At 41.6% G+C, this 21,854-nt stretch overlaps 1 protein-coding gene across 1 annotated transcript in view; it reads right to left on the reverse strand.

Moving 5' to 3' along the window:
- LOC142965435 (uncharacterized) overlaps positions 1-19,165 on the reverse strand; it is a 39,732-nt gene extending 20,567 nt beyond the window's left edge. The window contains exons 1-2 of the mRNA XM_076106364.1: positions 17,884-19,165; positions 2,391-2,600 (exon numbers count right to left, since the gene is read on the reverse strand). Of these exons, the coding sequence (XP_075962479.1) occupies positions 2,391-2,600; positions 17,884-17,950 (277 nt within the window). The 5' untranslated portion in view covers positions 17,951-19,165. The remainder of the gene's footprint in view (positions 1-2,390; positions 2,601-17,883) is intronic.
- Between the last annotated feature and the right edge of the window lie 2,689 nt (positions 19,166-21,854).

Consider the following 21,854-nt stretch of genomic DNA (forward strand, 5'->3'; position numbering starts at 1 on the left):
GTTTGTCCACCTGATGAATGTATGAATCTAATATTAACTCTCCTTTCAGCTCTGTTTTTGGTTTCCACCAACTCCTGAGGGAAATGTCGGTCTCCTTAGCTGCTAAATGCTCCACTATGTTCACCAGCTAGCTAACTGTGTCTCTCTGCTGTTTGGTGCTGAGCAGGTATTACAAAAAAACAATAAAACGCTCAGTAGAGCTGAGTAGAACTGCTTCAGACATGCTGAAGGAGCTTGGAGCAGAACCTCTGGTCATTTGCATCAAAGCGAGCCAGTTGACACGGCTCGAGCATCTGATTAGGATGCGCTCTTGAGGTTTTCCAGGAACGACTCCGACTGAACACACTGAGGGGGATTACATATCCCATCTGGCCAGGGAATGTCTTGGGATGCCACAGTGAGTAGCTGGAGAAGAAGAGCGCCTGCCTTGGCCACAGATTTGTGGTGGTCACCGTATTGAAAATGAATTAAACTTCAAACAGAAATGCATCATTTCTGAAACAATGTCCCCGTTATTTTGATTCATCCACAATCCTGCGAACAGTTGTTAGTGGAACTGAGACATAGTGTCATTGAAAGCAGCTGGCAGCATGTTCTGTGGATTATCCCGAGTAACAGGGATACTGTTTCCGTGCTGCTTCAGACATTTTCACGTGTCCTTTTTCAAAACTGTGAGCACCAACAACAAGATTTGATTGCCTTCCATTATTTGCACGGATAGATTTCACACAGAAAATGATTCAGTTGTGTTTTTTTTCCATCTCTTTGTACACTGACGATGTGGAAACTTTTGCAGCTTAGCTGTGATGAACAACTGCTTCTCGGCCGTTCTCATCTTCAGCGATAATCAGCGTGAATCCTGATACGCTTTAACAGACGCAGCGGTGGAGCACGAGGATTTGTGCGTCCCTCAAAACAGTCTGTGAAAACCCACGACTGAAGAGCCGTAACACACCGTTGAAAAACCAGGACCCCCGGGGTGCCCATCTCCTTTTGTGGCTCTCCTCCGTGCTATGTAATATGTATGCCGCGCATCCTCAACCAATCACAGAGGGCCCTGCAGCACTTCAGCGCCGTCTCCATGGCAACCTGATTTTCCTCCCCACCTTTCACAGAGTTTCCTACGCGACTGCACACTTCAGTCCGACTGATGGCAGTACGCTATGGAGTGCGAAGAAAAACAAAATCTTATCGACGTGGAGGTCTCGTCCCCTTCCCTCCACCTCCACCATCAGTCTTCCTCCACAGTATACATCCCGTCTCCTCCATAGCAAATGACGATTTGGCATTCAGCCACTACCATCTGTCTGGCAGGAATGACTCAATATACATTAAAACTTCCATTCGGGCAAACAGTATGCGAAAACTATGCATGAATGCTTTCAGGTTTTACATGTGATGGACTTTGTCTTTGAAGGCCAGAAATGAAACATGGAGGATAACAAAACACCGCACAGTTTCATACTTTTAATGCCTTTTAAATTGTTTTTTTCTTCATCATTGTGGGAGCCACTGCAGCGGTTCATGTGGAGCAACTGAGCGATTGACACGGAGCAGGTTCTGATGAAGAGGAAAACAAATGGGCCTTCCAGCCCGACACAGTCTCATGGCCAGCAGCGGCGGGTGAAAAGGCTGACTCAGACATTTTACAACTAGTACTGTGAAAAAAAGAGTAAAAATGGCAGCATTTTTTTCCTGCTTCCAATTTCCAACAGTTGTAATTGTAGCTATTGTTTATTTGCCATTACAGCAACAACTATGACCTTACATTGCGTAATTCAAATGAGCACCGTCGTCTCCCTGCTGCCTCTCTCTGCCTTAAAGTACCGTTTTGTGCCAGCATCCTATCTGATCCCAGCTATCTGCCTGATGCCTGCAAATTAAGCACACAGCTGCCAGTTCTGTACAATACGGCAGCTTCTCTCGTGTGTTATTTCCTATATGTGGCAAAAAAAGTAGCTTATCGTTTAAAATATCAACACAAGTGCTGCTGAAAAATATTAGCATATAAACAGACAAAGCCACAATTTTGTCGATCAAAATAACGGCGCTGCTGGCGATGCCCTTTTCTAAAAACATTCATTACCCGGCCAAAAGTGCGTGGACTCGCCTGTGGAGGTTAATGCTACAGCTTACAATTATATTTTAGACAGCGAATTGAATAATGCCACAAAGCAAAGTCTGGCTCGTTCCATTAACTGGAACGAGCCAGACTTTATTGCCCCGAAATCTTTTCCGCTCTGATGGCTGAATGGGAGTAAATCCCTGCAGCCAAAAATCCTGTGGAAAGTCTTACCAGAAGAGCGGAGACTGATGTTTCCCTGCCTTAATCTAATAAATGTGATGATTTAAAGTTAGGCACTGAGTCTATGACTCAGATATCGAACAACCTTTCTTGGGCTGAGGGCTGCTGCCCGGGGTGGGGGGCCTCCCGTCCGTCTTGGAGGAGGCATCTGTCTTGGTGGGGGTCTCTGTTATGGGGCTGGAGTCTGTTTTGGGGGAGAGGTCTGTGACGGCTGAGTCGTCTGAGATCGGAGTGTCCTTCCCCAAAGACTTGTCCCCATTCTGGATGGACTGCAACCCCGTCTGCAGAGGAAGAGCTGGAGGACAGGGAAAAAAAGACTAATTTAATGATTGACAGGATACCACAGATGTTTCGTTTCGCTACCCGATATTTCCTAACGTTAAATCTCAATGATAAGCAATGTACATGTAGTTTTCTTTTTGCTGTCGCTGATGCTTTTTGTCCAATGTCTGACGTATTGTTGCATCACTGTTGGACAGTCCCCAAGGTGACGTTTCCAATAAACGTGAGCGACCTTCTTTCTCCATCCTTTGCCGAAACGCGATCACAGCAAACCTAGAAACCCCTTTGCGACTTAATTAACTCTCGCCTAATTAGAAACCATTAACACCTCTTTCACACGCAATTCATGCGCATCAGTCGCTCCGCTGCGAGACGCTGCGCTCTCCCCCCTCCGTCCCAGAAGGCCTCCTGTCAGCAGCGTTAAGCGCACCAGAAGTAGGTGAGACACGAGCGTGGGAATAAATCTCTTAAGGTTATCTTCTGAAGCAACTGTTCGCAGTATTTAAAAAAAAGATAACTAGATACACATTGATTTTTCCCGTAGGGGCGGAAGAAAACACTGGAGGTTGTTGTGTAAGTCTATTTCAACTCGCTCCCATAGTGGGTACCATGGGGATAATGAAAGATAATTGATTTAATTATCCCCACAGAGCCACCTAAACGGAATATAAATCCCCCAACTTCACTGTGGGGCAAAAAGCTGAAAATGAATCAAAAAAAGTTGAATCATCAAATAATAGTTTTATTAAAGTCATTTCTTTAAAGTAAAAATGCCAAACACATGGCGGTTTAAGCTTCTCAATTAATGATTTGTTGCTTTTCTCTGATATTTGGGGTGTTGGACTGTTGGTCGGACAAAACAAGCAATTTGAAGATGTTGACTTAGATTCTGGCACATTTTAAAGAACATTTTAAAGTAATAGTGGTAAAAAACGTGGCTGTGTGGTTCTCTGCATGACTTGAAAATTGACTTTGACACGTAAAGATGGTCGAGTTCCCCTTTGACCTACAGATTAATCGATAATGAAAATGGCCAGCACTTGCAGCTCTACTTTCAATATCATGTTTTATGTAACACAAAGGCCTCTGGGCCTCCTAACTATGAGCACCATTGACGGCTCCACACAGATCCGGTCATGAGGCCAGACTTCCTGACCTCTGACCCTCACGGAGGGCGACAAAGAGGCAGCAAAAACAAAAAGCCACAAAACACATCCTGTCTTAATCCCGGCTGAGTTTGTTTTCACACTCCTGCCGGTACCGCCACTGAGATCGGCTGCTGCTTGCCGGACCCCCCCCCCCCTTTGTCCCTCGCTGGCTGTCACACTGGAGAAGTCAGGACAAACTGAGCAGAGCCGCTATGACGCATGGCGGAAGGTGTGTGTGTGTGTGGGGGGGGGGGGGGGGGGGGGGGGGCAGGAAGAAGAAGAAGGGACAATTTGTGCACTTCTACAAGGACACACGGAGAGTCAGAAAACAGATTCATAGAGAAAGGAGAGCTGGAGGACAATGAGAGAGTGGAAAAAATGGTGCAGCAGGCTGTTTTTATAGCGACGGAGGAGGAAAAAGAAAGCTCAGGATTTAAAAATACAAAGAAAGGAGGGGAGAGATAAAGACAGTAACAGCTAGGCCCAGAGCTAGGAAAATAATGAGACAGGAGCTCAGAGGTAGGAAGGTGAGAGGCTGCAGGCTCCAGGCCAGCTCTCCCCTCCAGTCAGCCAGCGACGGGCAGATGGTCCAAACGCTCACCGAACCACATAAATCACAGATTAACACTGGGCTCCTCTCCAGCTACCCCCACTGTACTTCAAACACAGAGCTTAAATGCACAGGCTGCATTATAGAATACTAAAGGAGGAATGAGAGGACGCGAAGAGCCCCGCATGTGTTTAGACAAGAGAGTGAGAAAGAAAAGATGCAGGATGGCACCGCTTCTACCTGATGCTGGAAAAAAAAAGGATTTGGTAAAAAGAGGATCGCAGTGCTCCTCCTCACTTGAGAAGATTACTTTTTGGATTTGAACAGTTTACCAGCCTCATATGGCTTTAGTCAAACTTATTCAAAAAAGAATATAAGGCAACTAGTGGTGCTGATTATTCTGCCACCGTAACACTGTCAGGATGACTAAACACATACATGAAAAAACAGATATGTAGAATCAGAGATTTGAGCTGCTTTGTTTGTTTTTGTAGTATGTTTTTCAGGACATTTAGATGTTTTTTTGTAGTTTTTATTGATGCTTCTTTTAATTTCCTGGATTATTATTTCCTGTTTTGTTAATCAGCTTTGAACCTTAATTGTGTATGTATAAACAAAAGAAGTGAGTGTGAGTGTGATTGCCAAATAAAAATGTAGGAAATAAACTTTATTTTACTGTGACTTGATTGCTGTGGATTATCGGCAAATACCTCTGATGATTATATGTATGTGTAAACCAGGTCTCACTGTGATGACATGCACACAAAAAAACTACAAAAAAAGAGGGCGGGATCTCTCGTAAGACTAGTTTACGTTGCAGAGTTGACTTTAACTAGTTATTACCATAAGCACAGCATGGGTGTGGCTGTTGTGTGTTTTCTGACTGAAAAACAGGAGTGATGACAAGAGTTATGTAAAAGCAAGTATAAACAGTATGAACTCAGGAGCATAAAACACAGCTTTACTGCTACAGTCTCACTTGGTCTGGTATGACCAGTAGCTTATGGTGGCGAGCTAATGTTGGATATCTTTAGAAGGACATACTGCTGAGTAACTGGCAATACGGAGTCAGTTCACTGACTCTGTCAGTCTTTCTTTATGACTCACTTCTCTACTTGTGCTACTGTGTAAGTTAAGGCACTTTAAAACACTTCCAGCAATTTGCATAAAAAGATCTCACTCCTAGTTGGAGTAATAACTTCATCAAATGGGAACTCAAAGACATGCTGCCACACATAACTATATTCAGCTTTACTTATGCTTTCTTAGCCAATAAACATCCATAAATCCTCTCAGAAAGCATAGAATGAAAGACGCCACTTACAAATCCAGAACCTGCATGAGAATCATGGCGCTTTAAAGTTTGCTTCAGTATCAAAGCAATCCAGTGATAGTTGTCTGTACATCCATGAGTGAATGAATAGCTAATTCGGCATACTTTTGGTGTCTTGGTAACTAAATACAGGCAAAAAAACGGGGGTCAAGATGTAGCAGCATTTAGCTTCCTAACACATGGCAACATCTTACTTCCTGTTTACATCCCCCCCAAAGAATTATGGGAAATGTACTCCCAAAAGTTATGAAATGATTACCCCTAAAAATAAGAAAGACCAAGAATAATAATAATAATAGTAACATAATCTATGAATATGAACTTTTTCCATGTTTGTCGGCACATTTTTTTAAGAAAGCTCCTGGTCATTATCAGGGAAATTAAATGGAAAAAATTCACAACTGCCTCCAATATAATAGCTACTTCTTACTAGTGAAAACTAAAATATAATATGGGATAATACCTTAATACAAACATGCATCCATAATATTAAAACACATGGCTTCAGTGGTGTCCCTGCAACAACATGACAATCCATACAGCCTTGCAGAAATACATGTCTTATCGCACACGATCAACCATTCATGTGACTAGCTCCATTTAACACAGAAACACAAATTCAGCATGATGTCGACCGGTCACTCCCCCCTCCCTCCCTCAGAGCTCCACGTCCCTCCACAGCCAGTCTCAGGTTTCTGTGCCACTGTGACAGACTCTGGGTTTATAAATAGCGATAAGCACCATACTGAGAATGTCGGCCATAAAAGGGGCTGGCTTCTGTCGAGGCACCTTGGGACGGCACAGCGACCACAAACTGCAGCATGTGGTACACCAGATTTACCACACAGGCAGGTTAATTTTGTTTGTGTGTGGGCCACATTGGCTGGTAAAATCCTACTCCATCTGGCATTTAGAAAAAACTGTTGTAACCAATAACAAAATAAAACAGAGGCAGACGTCCAAATGAGAGTTGGTAACCTGCCAGACTTGACTGAAATTGACCAGCAATCGTCAGGAAAAAAAACCCCTTTGACATTGTTTCCCCTCAGATGGATGAGGGAGTGTGGATGCTTATAATTCTAGTTCTAGTTCACTGCATTTCCCAGAATTCCTTTTTGATGAAAGGCTTCTGAGAACATGTGAGAAAACTGTGATGTGGTGTGGTTTGAAAACAAACAGTACAATGGTTCAAAAACTTTAACACCCAGATAAGAGGTTGTGTTTTAAGAGAACTTACATTACAAGCAGATCAAACGCGACGAGTTTGAAAGAGGGGTATCCCTCACAATGAGCACGATGGACATAAAGATGGGACATATAAGTGGGGCAGTAGGCCAGCCAATCACATATTCTCTCATTTTCTCTCTGCATTCAGTCTGGCTTTTACCGATATAGCATGGACATTATTACGAGAAGAAACTTTGGGGGAAGTCATATTTTTGACTTGTTTGGACACAGTTTAAAAGTATTTCGGGTGGTCAAGATAAACCTCATTGAGCTCCGTTTTTAGAGGCAACAGCTCTTCCAAAAAGGAAAACAAATGCACCTTAATTATCATATAGCTGACTGTACTGCGATATCAATGTTCCTGGTTCACTCTACTGTCTACTTTCGAAAAAAAGTCTCCAAAAAATATAGATAACATTAACAATGGCTCTGTTGTATTATAACAGCCACAACAAACGCCAAGTCATGGTTTGTCCATGACCTCGAAACCAAAGCAGCTAAATTCAATTCAGAGCCATCGGTCATTTTATGTGATGCGTCAAATTGTCTTCTGGGAGAAAGGCTTATTATCACTCTTTTGGACTTGTGCTGTTTACATCAACACAGAAGTTGTTATTACCACCGGAAAAAATAGGATCTTTCTGAAAGCTCCAATGCATTTCGATACTTTTGTCCAACTCATTTATATCATTGAGGGTATGAGCTAAATTATATAATAACATTTATAAACTGTTGTGTTTAGACTGCATTAGTGCAGTTTACTATACTATATTAAAGAGCTAGTATGAGTTTGTTCTGATTGTAGTGACAGTAAATATGAAAGATAATTAAAATAAAGCATCTCTTTAATCAGTCCTTTTTAGAGGTGGAGGGGAGCTGAACCCATGTTGTGTGAAGCAGGTCAGACTCTATTGTTTGGAGTTATGTGCATGAGAGAGCCAGTATGTGAACACACATGTGTTCGTGTGTGTGTGGGTCTTTGTGATGAGCGGGCCATGTTGGATCTGGGTCAGGCCAACCTCAGGAATCCCTGGCATTCACATTCCCCTTGCATGTGTTTCATAACGCAAATGTGTGTCTTTTGTATGTGTCTGCATGTTCTGCATGTGCCAAAGACTCAACGGATTAAAATCATCCAAAAAAGAGAAGAGATTAAATAGTGTGTGTGAAGTCAAAGCAACAGGACAATATCCGATTGATTTCGCTCCCACAAAATGCACAAACTCAGATTGAGTAATTGACTCGAGGAATTTGTAATATTCCAACTAAAAACAGACATCTTGAGACATGAATTCTCATTTCACAACCTTCTGCAGGACATATCTGACTGCTTACACATTGTCAAAGAGCACATTTGGCCTTGATGGACGCCTACACAACCTCTTCCTCTGTGGATATAAAAAAAAAAAAACGGAAACGCTCTTGGGCAACAATCATCCACGCCCCAGGGAAAAGCAGAGGAAGAACATTCCTGGGACATTGGTGGTGCTGAGAGCAACAAGAGCCAAAACACACGCCTCCAGTTTGTATGTCTGTAGAGCTATAACCATTAAGTGTGTGTGAAATGTTCATGAAATTAAATTACCTAGAACATATTCAGGTCTTACACTTTTTAAGCTGGAACAAATGTATCTATTGTCCATTGTAGTGAACTGAAAATCCCCCAGTTCCATCTCATGACAAACAAGAAGCACCGAGTAAGCCGAAAAGGCCACTGAGTCAAATCTCAAGCATGCATGATGAAGAAGCCCCCAAAACAAAATGTCACCCAAAAACACCCAACTTCCTCTGAGGGGAAAGGAAAACTTCAGGAATCACAAAACAAATGCTGCACGAACCTTTGAAGGCCTCAGATTCTCCCGTTGCGCTGTAAGAGGTCACCAGAACCAACAGCTGTGTTAGCAACGAGTTTCATGTAGCAGCAATGAGCAACAACCACATGCACAGCTACTAATCACTGTCACAGAAGAAGAAATGTGGCTTTCTGTGCTGATGATAGAAGAGAATACCTTCATTTTTACGGCTAGGTTTAAATTACAGACCCCTGTGTGTCAGCTGTAATGCACAATGCTGTGTTTTCTCTTTGGAGTCTGGTTAGAAGTGAACATAGCTGACGGTTTTGCTAAGTCACGGCACCGTTCGCGACTGGGCTACGCCTGTCAAGTTTTCCCTTTTGTTCTTAAAAAATATGAGTCTTCAGATGAAGACAAAATAAGGCTCTTCATTTCTACCCAACAAGGACTTAGTCACCTGAAATGACGACCGCTAGCTAGCATAAGCTAATGCTCAGGCTAAAACTCAGTGAGTTGGTCTCCAGCTGACTTTTTAACGTTTTCATTCAGCTTGTTTTAATACGGTCCTAAATAATTGCTCCATACATGATATGATGTGATAAGATTGCAGCTTACTTAGATAAACCGAAGTAAATCAGCTTGAGTTAAGATGACTTGTTAAGATGAGGCTTAAAAGCTACAGTTTAGTTTGTGTCTTTGTACTGTGTTTTACGGTTGATTTATTTGGTTTCAGAGTAACATTTGTTGTTGCTCTAGCTTACAGGAGCTAACTGGCTAACTTTGGTAGCAGTTGTTGGCCTTGCGAGGCAGGGAGTGTTTGATTGGCTGACAGCTGACGGTCATGAAATGACATGTTAAGAAATAAAACCGGACAGGAAATGTGTCATCAGGAAAAGCGTTGATGAAAATACAGTTCAGAATAATTGAATCATTTCACAAATTGCAGGTGAATTGATGTATTTTATGCATTTCATTCATGAGATTATTTCGAAGAAATGTCTTTATTTCAATTTAATATTGAACATTTTGTGGTTCCATACATACAGATTGTATTTGAGTGGCTACAGACATCTCAGAAACAAATTAGTTAAAGACTTATGGAAATAAATCAAATATTATCTTAGATTTACATTAAAACATGCTCTTTTATTGTAATTTAACGGTCTCTTCAAAACTGACCCATATGACTCTGCCTGACATTTGACATTTTCTGCCTCCAAACAACCATAAATGTGACTAATCATGACAGAAGATGCTGGTGTATAATAGCAAACATCAGTGTGAAGGACCATTTTCTCGTCATCTCAACCCCTCCCCCGTCTCTGAATACAGTGCAAAAACACGACAACCTATTAAAAGTTAATAGTACTAAAAAAAGTACTAGAGAGGCTGTATTGGTCTGAACATGGGAGCTAAAATTGATTCAGTCAGAATGGCGAGGGGCAGGCGACAGGATGTTACTCCACTGCAAACACAAGGGATCTCCAGATGCTTTTAACCACAAAGAAGTGGGTGACCCAGTCCCAAAGACGCACAACAGAGCCAGGCATGAATCATATATAGAAAATCTATTATTCACTCCTTCTTCCCCCTTCTCTATTCACTAGCTCAGGGTTGATACTAAAACATAAAGTCAAAGGTGATGCAGCGAGAAAGGAAAGATTTCTAAACCATTTTAAATGGCGGTGTGCTGAGAAAAGCTTTTCTTCAAGACGTGGACAAAATAGCTCAGGCGTGGTTTGTTGTAACTGAGGCTGTCGTCTAGGAGTTCCGCTTCTTCAGCCATGACGTCATCATTAGGTCATCATCTGACATAGCAACAATAACCAAGACACATGATGTAAATAACCACATTGTTACCACATGGTCTTTATGGCACTTTAAGGCACACGGAAGGAAGTTTTAACAATAAAGCAGCAACATTCGAGGTCGTAGGGTAACAAACAGACAGATGACAAAGTGGAAAATATGGCCTTTTTGTGATGGAAACATCAGAATCGAGTGTATATAGCCCACAGCTGCCCCACCACACTCACCCACTTGTTTTGGACCCATATGTAGGGCATAACGTTATCTGGCTGACTAATGTTGACCTGGCAGCGTGGTGAGGTGTGATGACGGACTAAATTTAATCTCAGCTGAGGTCTGGTTTCAGTGCTGCGTCACGGCAGGTCAACAAACAACGCTGAGACAGCTGGAAAAAAAGGTTTATATCATGCTCCATCTCCATTTGAGCTGAACCTTTGTAGTTTCACTGGGTAACGTTTCTCAGGAAGAGGCTGATATTTTATAAAATGCTATACTTTTAATAGCAAGCTGAGAAGCTATAATGACGAACAGGGGGGAAGGTAGAACAAGAAAGATACATAATGAATAGCTGGGAATCGTTTAAATTTTTTTTTCTGCAAGTGTGAAATATGTGTAAAAAATGGAGTAAATCAAGCTATTACAACATGCACAAAATAAAAGTGCATTCGAACTCTATGAATAATATACTGCTGTAAATATATTTCCCATGCATTTCTTTTCAATGTTATCATTCGATGCTATTCAATAAAAAAATTGAAGTGTTTAATTTTGAATGCACCTTTTGCTTCCAATATTGACAAGCAGACCCTTCCAATTCATGAGGCGACCGTAAAATATGAATCTTCTTTTATTACCTAAACGCCATGAGGACAAGGGTTCGATAACTAAATTCAATGGGACCAGGGTGCTGCAGCATCAGCTCTGTAGTGTTTTGCTTCAAAGACGTGAGATGTTCAATTGTGTTGGAGATAAATTCAACATGCTGGAGGACAGACGTGATCTGCTGCAGCTCTGTCAATAGAAATCTGGCAACCAAGAAGGGTTTGTGATGGTCTGCTAGACTTGAGGAAAACCTGACCAGATGCAGCCAAAATGTGCCGCCGGCATCTTGCTGCAGCCTGGTCTTCACCCTCCATCCTGGAGACGAGACTTTTCAAGGATCATTTCAGGAGCATAAAAAGGGCACAGCGAGCTGCGTCACCGCGACTCCTGCGTGGGTAATGGAAGAAGCAGAGTGGAGTCATCGAAGAAGACTGCGGAGGTGATCAATTAACTGGCCGCTGCATTTTTGAACTGGTTCGACGATGCTCATCTGCCGTTCAAAACTAGCTGTGCCGAGAGCAGAAAAAACATATGGAGGCGGTTTGAAAAGGAGAGAAAACATCTGACAACACCACGTGACGACGCATCCTTACACAACCAAAAGATTTTCTCGTTGCAAGGCGTGTGGGCACCATGCATCATTGTCACATCTGTCTCAAGTCAAGATGGCTGATCACAGAGATATGTTAATTTTTTGTGTTATTATAAGGTTTGTTGTCCTGTCTTCTAGGTTGCAGTCATCAGCGCTCTAATATCAGAGCCTGTGGGTCCCGTGACTGTGAGATGGTGAGTGACGTGTGTGTGTGTGGGTGAGTTTAAGTGGGCATAGACGTAGCTACATCAGGGCTGTTATCTACACACACACACACACACACTTATGCACACATACACTTCAAAGCAGGAAGAAGGGGGGTGGGGGGGCGGGTACATCTGTTAGTGATTCCCCTGAGGTTTGAGTAAGACATCAACAAAAACATCCAGTGCATACTGCAAGGCATCATGGGTAATGGGGGACAAGTACAGGACAGGAACCACACAGATAGAGCCGCGTTGCCGATACAAAAATCTTGCTATTAGAGGGGGTTGTTTTCTAAAAGAATCAACATGTTCATGTATCATCTCCTTCGAGAAAAGAAATTTGAGCTTACGAGGTCTCCTTTGCAGCTAGCACAGCAAAAACAAGCTCCTATTTATCACTTATGAGATTAATTCAGCTGCATTAATATTGATCAATTACACTTGAATTGAACAGCCCAGCGCCAAGGGAAGTAAAATCTGAGTGTGCTGCAGAATTTTTAAAAAAGGAGGGAGGGAGGGGAGTTTATGCAAATTATGGTTGATCACAATTTTTCCAGAATCCAATGTGACATCTTCATATTACTAGTTCTATCAGACCAGCAGTCCAAAACCTAAACATATTCACATAATACATTTTTTATACGTCTCAAAGCAAGGTATTGAACAAATTATCCCTGTGTTATTGGCGCTGAAAAATGTAAATAATATCCAGCTATCCAGCCCTACCTGTAACCATAAATCAACCAATTTTTCAAAAGACAGACAATCAACAGATGAGCAAAAAATAAAAATAAACGATCACTCGAGGATAAGGCGAACAACTTTGTCTCATACCAGAACACAAAATAGTTTTTAAATTAAACAAAATTAGGAAGTAATGTATGCAAACATACAGTAGGTTGCGACAAAATATTTCTATGATTTTATTGTCTTATGGAGTTTTGTTTATTAATTTATCCCCTGGCTCTTTTGTAGCACCTTTTTCCTTATTTACCTAGAAATATGACTGGTAAACACTTAATCTACCAAAACATGATTGTAAAGATGATAATCTCATAATCCGGTGATACAAAGTCTTTTTTATTTTTGGACTGATAGCTGGAGAGCTGCCAGTTCACCTCCTGGCCACTGCCGAGGTGCCCTTGAGCAAAGCACCAAACCCCCCAACTGCTAGGAGTGTATGAAGTGTACCTTCCTTTTCTTTGCAAATCCCAAAACTAAATCCTACTTTGTTGCCGAGTCCTAAACAAGTCATTGTTTGTCTGTCAGCTCGTCTGCTGTACCAAACACACATTTTTGTTGTTGTTGTTTTTAAGTGCTTCAAGTCTTTTTTGGATTTTGTCAAATCGAGTCTAAAGTCGAGTCAAAAGTCTAAAGTCATCCGACCGGTGACTCGAGTCCCCGGTGACCTAAGTCTGAATCAGTCATAGAAGCTTTGACTGTGCAAAACTAAAACATCCTCTGGTGCACAATCAGGAAGTGATGTGTTTTGCTTTTCCTGACGCAGCAGCGGACCATGTGGCATAAACAGAGGAAGAAGCTCCAACAGCTACGAAGAGCACTAAAGTGGTATTTGGGAAGTGCACCGCAAAAACATAAAAAATTGGGTAATTTTGTCTTGACTGTGAAGCGTTTGGAGTATGTGTACATATTGTTGAATCCTAAAGAGATCAGCACTCTGATTTCTCTCATTACTGCCTTCACATTAGCTCTAAAATAGTCACAAGTGTGTCGGTGTTGCTACAATGACTCTAATCTATAAAATGTGATATGACAGTTCCTTTTATGACCAAGCTCTGCCTCACACCGTTCCCTAACAGGATTATGCAGCAAACAGGATCGACATCCTATTCATGAATTCAGATTTTTTCCGAACACCCGATACGAAGGGAAACATGGGAAATATGTGCAGTGCTCAGGAAGCTGCGTCCTTCTCCCTCTTCATACTCGGATGGAGCACTTCCTCTCCTTTCCCGTGCGAGTGGTTGGCCTCACGGCTGTGATTTATAACATCTGGTCACAGGGGCCGCTGACGTGGAGTGTACAGGGAGGGGGATGCTCTGGTCTCTTCATCCTCCTCCCTTCTCCCCGTCAACATTCTAGCCGATCCCCCCCCCCCATGTACAAGCATTCAAGCCCCCAGGACTCAGACAACACACGGTTGGCAGAGCTGTGAGAACTTGAGCTCCATCGCACTGCAGGAGCTGACAGGAGCTTTAGCTTTAGTTCAGGTTTGGGCCCTCTGATGCTAACAGAGACTGCATCAAAAAAAACTGTGTTGATACTGAAATCTGGATTCAACAATCTAAAGTGTAACAATTAGTCACGTAGACGATCAAGAGACAGATTAATCTGCAACTATTTTGACGATTAGTCGATTGGCCGCTCACCCATCTTTAGTTTTTCTCTTTTCACTCTAGACACGCTAATGTTTGACTGTTTAATCCATTCTTTACATTTTTGCTGTTGTATTTTTTGGTTTTAGAAATGCTATAACAGACACCAACCATTTATTTTTTTCACTCTTGCTACAGCATCAGTTTTGGTTGCTAAACTATGAGTGAACCCCCTCCTGCTGTTAGCTTGTTAGCTAACGGTCAAGTGAACATCCATCGAAGCACAAATGACAAACATTCTCTGGTTCTAGCTTCTCAAATGCGAGGGCTCGTTGCTTTCTTAATTCAATATCTTTGGGGTTTTGGACTGCTGGTCAGACAAAAATAAGCAATTATAAGACAATTGTGAAAATAATTCTTAGCTGCAGCTCTACATGTCCGTAACTCAACTGTATTTACTCTCCGAAGTTACTTCTTCCCGGAGTTCAACTGTGGAGGATGACTGATGATAGCGGCAAATTAAAAGGCGTTGGAAGGAAGGTTTCTAGGCCAGAATCCACATTTCCAGCCTGGCTGTGTGATGTTGAGCGTGTGCCAAGAACATAACGTCAGCACGACTGGGAAGCTCACGGGTCCAAAGGGAGGCCACGTCTCATGATCACTTCCACAGAGGAGCATTCAACTCCACACTGAGACTCTGACTGCAAGGCTGCTGGAAGAGCGGGCACGGTGGCAACTGCAGAGAATTTAACAACTGTACAATTCAAACTCCTTTACAGACGAGTTGCAGGGTATTTTCCATTTCACAAATAGCCGGTGCCACTCCTATTGTGGGCCGTAAACAAAGACTCTTTGAACATGTCGTGTCTTGGAGAGTCTTGGTTTGGCTCCAGAGCTTGCCGAGTTAGTAAGAAAGGCCGCCGCAAGCTGCGTTTCCTCTCAGAAAAAAAACCTCTATTCTGCTTCTATGACATCGACTCTGAAACACCAGCAGACGGGAACACAGGCTCTGTTTGAGTGTCGTAATGCTGCTGGCTGACTGGTTTCATGGCGTGTGGGGGGATGACAGGAGATATATGAGGTCAGGAGAGATGAATGCATGCATCGATGTGTTAGGGATTTGGATGGTCGACATGCATTATAGGGCTAAACCAAACGTCTGCCAACCTCAGACCTGAATAAATCACTTTGAAATGGGCTTATGATCCCCCTCTCACAGCTCTGCAGGCACACTATAGGCCGTAAAAAGCAAACAACCCCAGGTTGGCTTTTCTTTCTTTCTATCAAAGAATGAGACTTACGGCTCTCAGAAAGGCGTCAGAGAAAAAGAATGTTTCTGTTTACCTAACGCCACTGCCTTTTTCGGCGTCCAGCATTCCGGATAACGTCACATGTTGAACAGCTCTGCTGCATGCTGCGGCTCTGACTGCAACCAAAACACGCTTTGTTTTCCACCTCAGATCACTTTTCCATGGGCGAACCTGCTCAAGAACAATACGAGCTCTTTGAGTATTTCAATAAACGCACTCTGTTTCCAGCACAAATCACCCCTCTGAAGAAGAATTAATACAAAAGTTACACGATCGAGCGCCTAAAAACAGCTTCAAAGTTGACAAGCATGCCTCAAACACACACACACACAGGATGTTATTTCCCTTCTTTTGACCACTGAACAAGCAGCCTCCAGTTCAATGTATACTCAAAGTCGACAAACAAAGCATCACAATTCTACGACTGTCAACCATTTTAACGTCCCAATATCAATGCAGCAATAGGTGTATTTTTTTTAACACGAGTGGATAAAAAACAGAAAGAAAAAGAGAAATACCTTTAAATACTATCTTTGTGCCTTTGCTCAGGATCACTTTAGACTAATTATGACTCTTTGATAGTGAACTCCAAGAAGTTTCTTCTCAGAAGAGACCAGAATCAGGACTGTAACCAAAAGGAGACCTGTGCTTGTTGATAGGTGTCTAAAAGAGCTAGAAACGATAAATTAACCAGATTACTGCATATATATATATATATATCTGTATCGAGGTGTGTCGGCCGATAATTAACAAGAAATTGCACCACAGAAAATTCCAACCAGTGTCACTGTTACAAAGTTTGACTTCCAGAGAGCCAGCGGTCTTGGTCCAAGTATTAAAAAAAAAAAATCCAAGGGATCCATATCAAGATTGTTTGCTTATGTTATGTGTTTATGTAAGAAAAAAACAGTTACGATGACCCATATATCGTTATCGAACTCGCAAATATGAATCAGTGTTGGTCCCAGAATTTCCAGTATCTGTTGCTATTCTTGGTCTTGCAACAGCCGATGCACATGCAGCAGCCTATAGACACCCACACATGCAGGGAGCCAGCACCATGACAGCCTGCCTTTGCGGTGATGAAAAGCTGCAGCAAACGTTTCTCCCTCCATCCAATGCTCTCCACATCCAGTGGAAATAGAGGGATGGGGGGGGGGGGGGGGGGAGGGCTACCAATGAACAGAAAGTCACCTTCTGCCAGCACACAGGTCAAGGGGAGATGTGTGAAGGATACAAGACACCACAAATGTATATAAGCCAATATAAACGTATATATATATGTATATATATATATATATATATATATGTATATATATATATATATTAATGCTGGAGTACTAGCCTAATTAAATTGTGCTTATATCCTTCTTTTCCAGGCTTTTGGAATAATATGTCAGGGTTTTGCTGGTCTATTTCATGTAATATTAACATAATTAGATCATTATAGCATGTACAGTGTAAGAGGAAATGGGACTCACTAATATCAGCTTATAATTATGAGGATTTCACTGAAATAAAATCTTCACAGGGCTACTGGATCAGCCACAAAGATTCTGGTCAATATGAGGAACCATCAGTTGGAGATGCAGATGTTAACATCAGCCGCTATTTGCGCTGCTGATGTGCTCTTGAGCAAGACACTGACCGAGATTAAAGAGGAGTTTTCCCTGCATGGAATCTGTTTAGTATCTCACTAATTCTGTGTGCTAAGAGTGATTGTTTTTTTTTTTTTGCACAGTGTCTTCAGCTGCGCCAGCTTGCCTCATTGTATATATGTGTGGGCCATTTTTCACCCCTGTGCACCACTGACGTGTTTGGTAATGGAGACCACAGCTCAGTGCAGCATTTCCAGGATCTCTTGCTGGTTAGGACCCCCCTGATAGAGAGAGGTGCAGACAGCCCGCTGTTTGAGTGTGGGGGGAAATTACAGCAGGACGGACAAACATCCCATCTTTTAAGATTTGAAGTGGGAGGAATCGGATGTGTTGTAGTGCTGCAGCTGTTGAATCTTGAGTGTTCAGTGCCCAGAAGGACTGGAAAATACCGACACACTTTAATTATGATTGGTAGGATAAAAAGATTAAGGGGGAAAAAACACATAATAATCACAACCACCACCCTCTTTAATTCTACAGCGACGTTATTGGCCGTAACCTATTATACTCACATTTGTCTGTTAGCGTCAGCTTCTCTCCGAAATGATGTCCAAGCTCTTTATAATCCATTGTTTCCATTCAGGCGGACCGATTCCCGTTCGCTGTCATTCCTCAGAGTCGCAGAAGTACATGAGATGAAACTCCCGGTACAGATCGCCCCAAACACGCCCTTTGTAAATCCAACCGGAATAGAAAGAAAAAGTGACCAAAACAATAATGTGGAAATAAAAACAGGATCCAACTAAAAAAAAGAAACGACTGGGAATGTCAGAAATGCTGAATTGCAATAAACTGATATCAGTGTCTTGTTCAAATTAGAGACTCGGTCCAATCCAGTGAGTCGTTAGTGGAAAATTTACAGTGTGAGAATAAAAAGCTTCAGCGAGTCCTGTGAGGACCAGAGTCAAGTTGCAAAGACTGACAAAAACTACTTCCGGTCAGATTTTTTAGAATAAAATGATGCCATCGTATTTCAAGTTGCTGCGCGCTGCTGGTGCGATGGGACGACCAGCTCGTTTTCACTTCTTATCAATATGCTATTTACCGGAAACCCCAGAAATATAGCCGCTTGCCCCCAGAGGCATATCCGTTCACATGGGTTCGATGGGTTCTGAGATTTACTTTTTCAATTATTTCCAAAGTTAGGAATTAGGTAACTGTAAACTTATTTTCAAATATATCTTTCTGATTTTCACATACAGTAAGTAGCAAACCATGACCATTCAATATATACAAAAAAAAAACTAATTAAACACAAACAATGGATTTCAACAGGAGGCTGAAATGAATACTCTTAGAAGACAGATTGGAAGAATACTCAATCAGATTTCCAAAGTATGGTCATTATATTCAAAAGGTCTGATAACTATTTGTTGCAACATGATATAGCCTAGGTGTATATATCAAACACAAATGCGTCTCTTCACTGTATTGTACAGGATTTAGCTGAAAGCCAAATTTGATTTGCAGTCCTTTGGTAGGTCACAATTAGAAAATACAAACAATGATTTAGGCATACAACACAAAACAGACAGGACAAATAATACGAAAGTATTAGTAACAATTTTGTATTATATATCCATACAGCTGTTATCCCAGAATTTTCCTCACTGCAAAGTGAAACAGCCCCAATGTAATTACATTGAAAAGCGTACTACTACTATGGTTGAAATTAATAATTCATTAACACATATCGATTTTGAACAATTACTTAAAATGTTTCAGGTACCGCAAAAACAACCGTGTTTTATTCTGAAAGCAACATTGCTCAATTTCCGGTATATGTCTCGTTCTCCCTCATGATATTTTGATGCCGCCGATCGCAACGAAAAACCGCATGCTGGACAACTAGACTGTACCAACTTTTTCGTAAGGGACAAAACTCATTTACCAAAACACCATCACAAATAATCCATCGAAGACCAATTAAAAACGCAAAACAATTCATTTAATTTGCCGTTAGAACTCTCTCATCGGGTTTGGCCGCAGTAACGGGACAAAAAGTGTCCCCTTGGACACCACGAATGGTTTGATCCATCAGATGATTTTCAGCAGCTGAAAACAGCCCTGCTGCCTGGAACGAGGTGAATTGACATAACACCGTATAACACGGACTGTATGTGTGATTAAAGTAATTAATTAACGGGTTGTAACAGTCAATGGTTTTATTTACGCTACGGACAAGATATATATTAGGAAAAATGCTGATATTATTGCTTTGCAATTGGCCTTGACCAGCACATGAAAACTAAAACCTCACTGGAATACTAATAATAATAAAGAAAGAATGACACAAAGTAACATCCAAATGTCTCTGTAAAACCTTCCAATGCATGGACATACAATCCTATATACACTGCAGAAAAAAAAGCATATTTGCCAAAATAACAGTCAATTTCATCTTCATAAGTGACTTCTACAGAGTTGAGGAGGAGTGTCATTCATTTTTAAAAAGAGGCATTTTATAAATATTCTTACCAGAATCACACCCACTTTGCTTTTTTTTGGTCATTTGAATCAAGAAATTCAGATTAAATATAGATGAGGTCATCTGTGTACATTCTGTTTTTTTTTCTTCTTGAATCTGCAGGACATAAAGGATGGCCCTGAGTACCAACATACGTCAAAGAATAAAATGTTTTCCCCAACAGCTAATTTTGAGACTCCTTAGAGCATAGATACAACATGATGTTAGAGCTCTGCTTTATGCTAAAAGGCCAATGTATGTGGGTTTTACCAGAGAGATAACATATGCATGACCCACTTAGCTTGGTGAAGACACTAAGGACTTCATAGACCTCCGGACTCCTTGATTATTGCGGCTGACGCTAGAGACTTCTTTCCTTTTCCTCATAGTTCAGCCTACATTCCAATATTGCCTGTTAAAAACTCTTTCACGTGACCAAAAACTATTGGTCTATATTGTATTCCTATAAACATGGCAGGGATGCTAAAGATAGCCTGTGATGTGTTGAAAACACTGCTAATCAATTCACTGGCGACACATGAGAGGGGAAGAGAAGCAGCTACATCAGGGCTAATGGAATCTGAACTGCCTGTGAAGGAGCAGACGGCTCTGTTGTTGAGTCTGGAGTCTCTGGTAAAAAAAGATTTGTTGATTCATTCCTGGGATTTGCAAGTGCAGGAAATGCAATACAGCGGCAGAGGAAAGGCAGGAAGTGCTCAATAAACCTTACATATCTTGTTCATCTGCATAAAAATATGTCTCCTTCTGAACGCACACACACACATTGTACATAGACACACTGGACCAATAGACCACCAGAAACATTCTACAGTATTTGTTGCTAAATTTCCACATCTGACAGAAAGATCTGACAGCAGACGGGTTGAGAGGCACTTGATGACACCGGTCACACTGTAAACTTGTGTTGTTTATCTACTACTGTAAGTCACGTGTTAGATGGGAGAGGGGATGAGATGTTGTCATATTCTATAACCTCAAAATAAATAAATTACCTAATTCATCCGGGCAAATCTTGTTCGTTGAAGGGATTCGTTGTTGCACTGGTGACCGTATTCAGACAAAGATTGCAGTGAAACGATGAACAGACTTCAGCTAATCCTTTAAGTTCGGTTGTTGATGTTTAGCCGGTAGAATGTTACTCTAGCGTGCTAGCATGCAAACATTTGCTAATTAGCTCTAAACATGACGTACAGCTGAGGCTGATGGGAATGTGATGGGAATTCGTTTTGCAGGTATTTTATCATAAACAAAAGTCAGCTGGACTAAAAACATTTTTGACCTTATGATGGTGATTGATCAAATATTCAGGGTTCACCAACGTCATTATTATTAATTGTCTCGGCACCATGAATATCTGTACCAAATGTCATCGTAATCCATCCAGTAATTGTCGAAACATGTCAATAAAAGCCAAAAATTGTCAATCTGTTGATGGCACTAGACTAAAAGTCAGGGGGTCAGCAAAGTCACGAAGAGTACTCCTCTGGGGACCATGAATGCCTGTGCAAATTTTCATGGCAATCTATCCGTTAGTCATTGAGTTAATTTGGTCCACATTGACGTCCCCTTCGCCACAAGCATGGCTTGAAAATCAAATTGTGATGGACAAACATGACAGGAAAATCCTCAAGCGTTATACGTGGTTTTTCTCATACTTCTGACTCTCAAGGATTCCATAAATACACCGTTTCATGCAAGGCTCATAAAATGATGGCAGAACAAATTGTGCCTGCAATCCACTGATGTGCTGCCAAGCAACACATGGCTGATGCAGGCAGCGTCACTTTAGCAAGTCAAATTAGTTTAATCGGATCTCTCAGACTATTATTGGTATCATTTAGAGCTAAATCTAAGCTAATATACCAGATGAGAGCACTTAAATGCACGAAGAAAGTACGATTTTTAATCAGCGAAGATCCATGAGGAACTGATTCAATCCGCATGTATCCTTCAACTTTTCCTACAACAAAGTGCTTTCTCAATGAGACTCTCTAT

The sequence above is a fragment of the Anarhichas minor genome, unplaced genomic scaffold (genome assembly GCF_050575085.1).
Source record: "Anarhichas minor isolate MPS153535 unplaced genomic scaffold, ASM5057508v1 ptg000033l, whole genome shotgun sequence".
Taxonomy (NCBI): domain Eukaryota; kingdom Metazoa; phylum Chordata; class Actinopteri; order Perciformes; family Anarhichadidae; genus Anarhichas; species Anarhichas minor.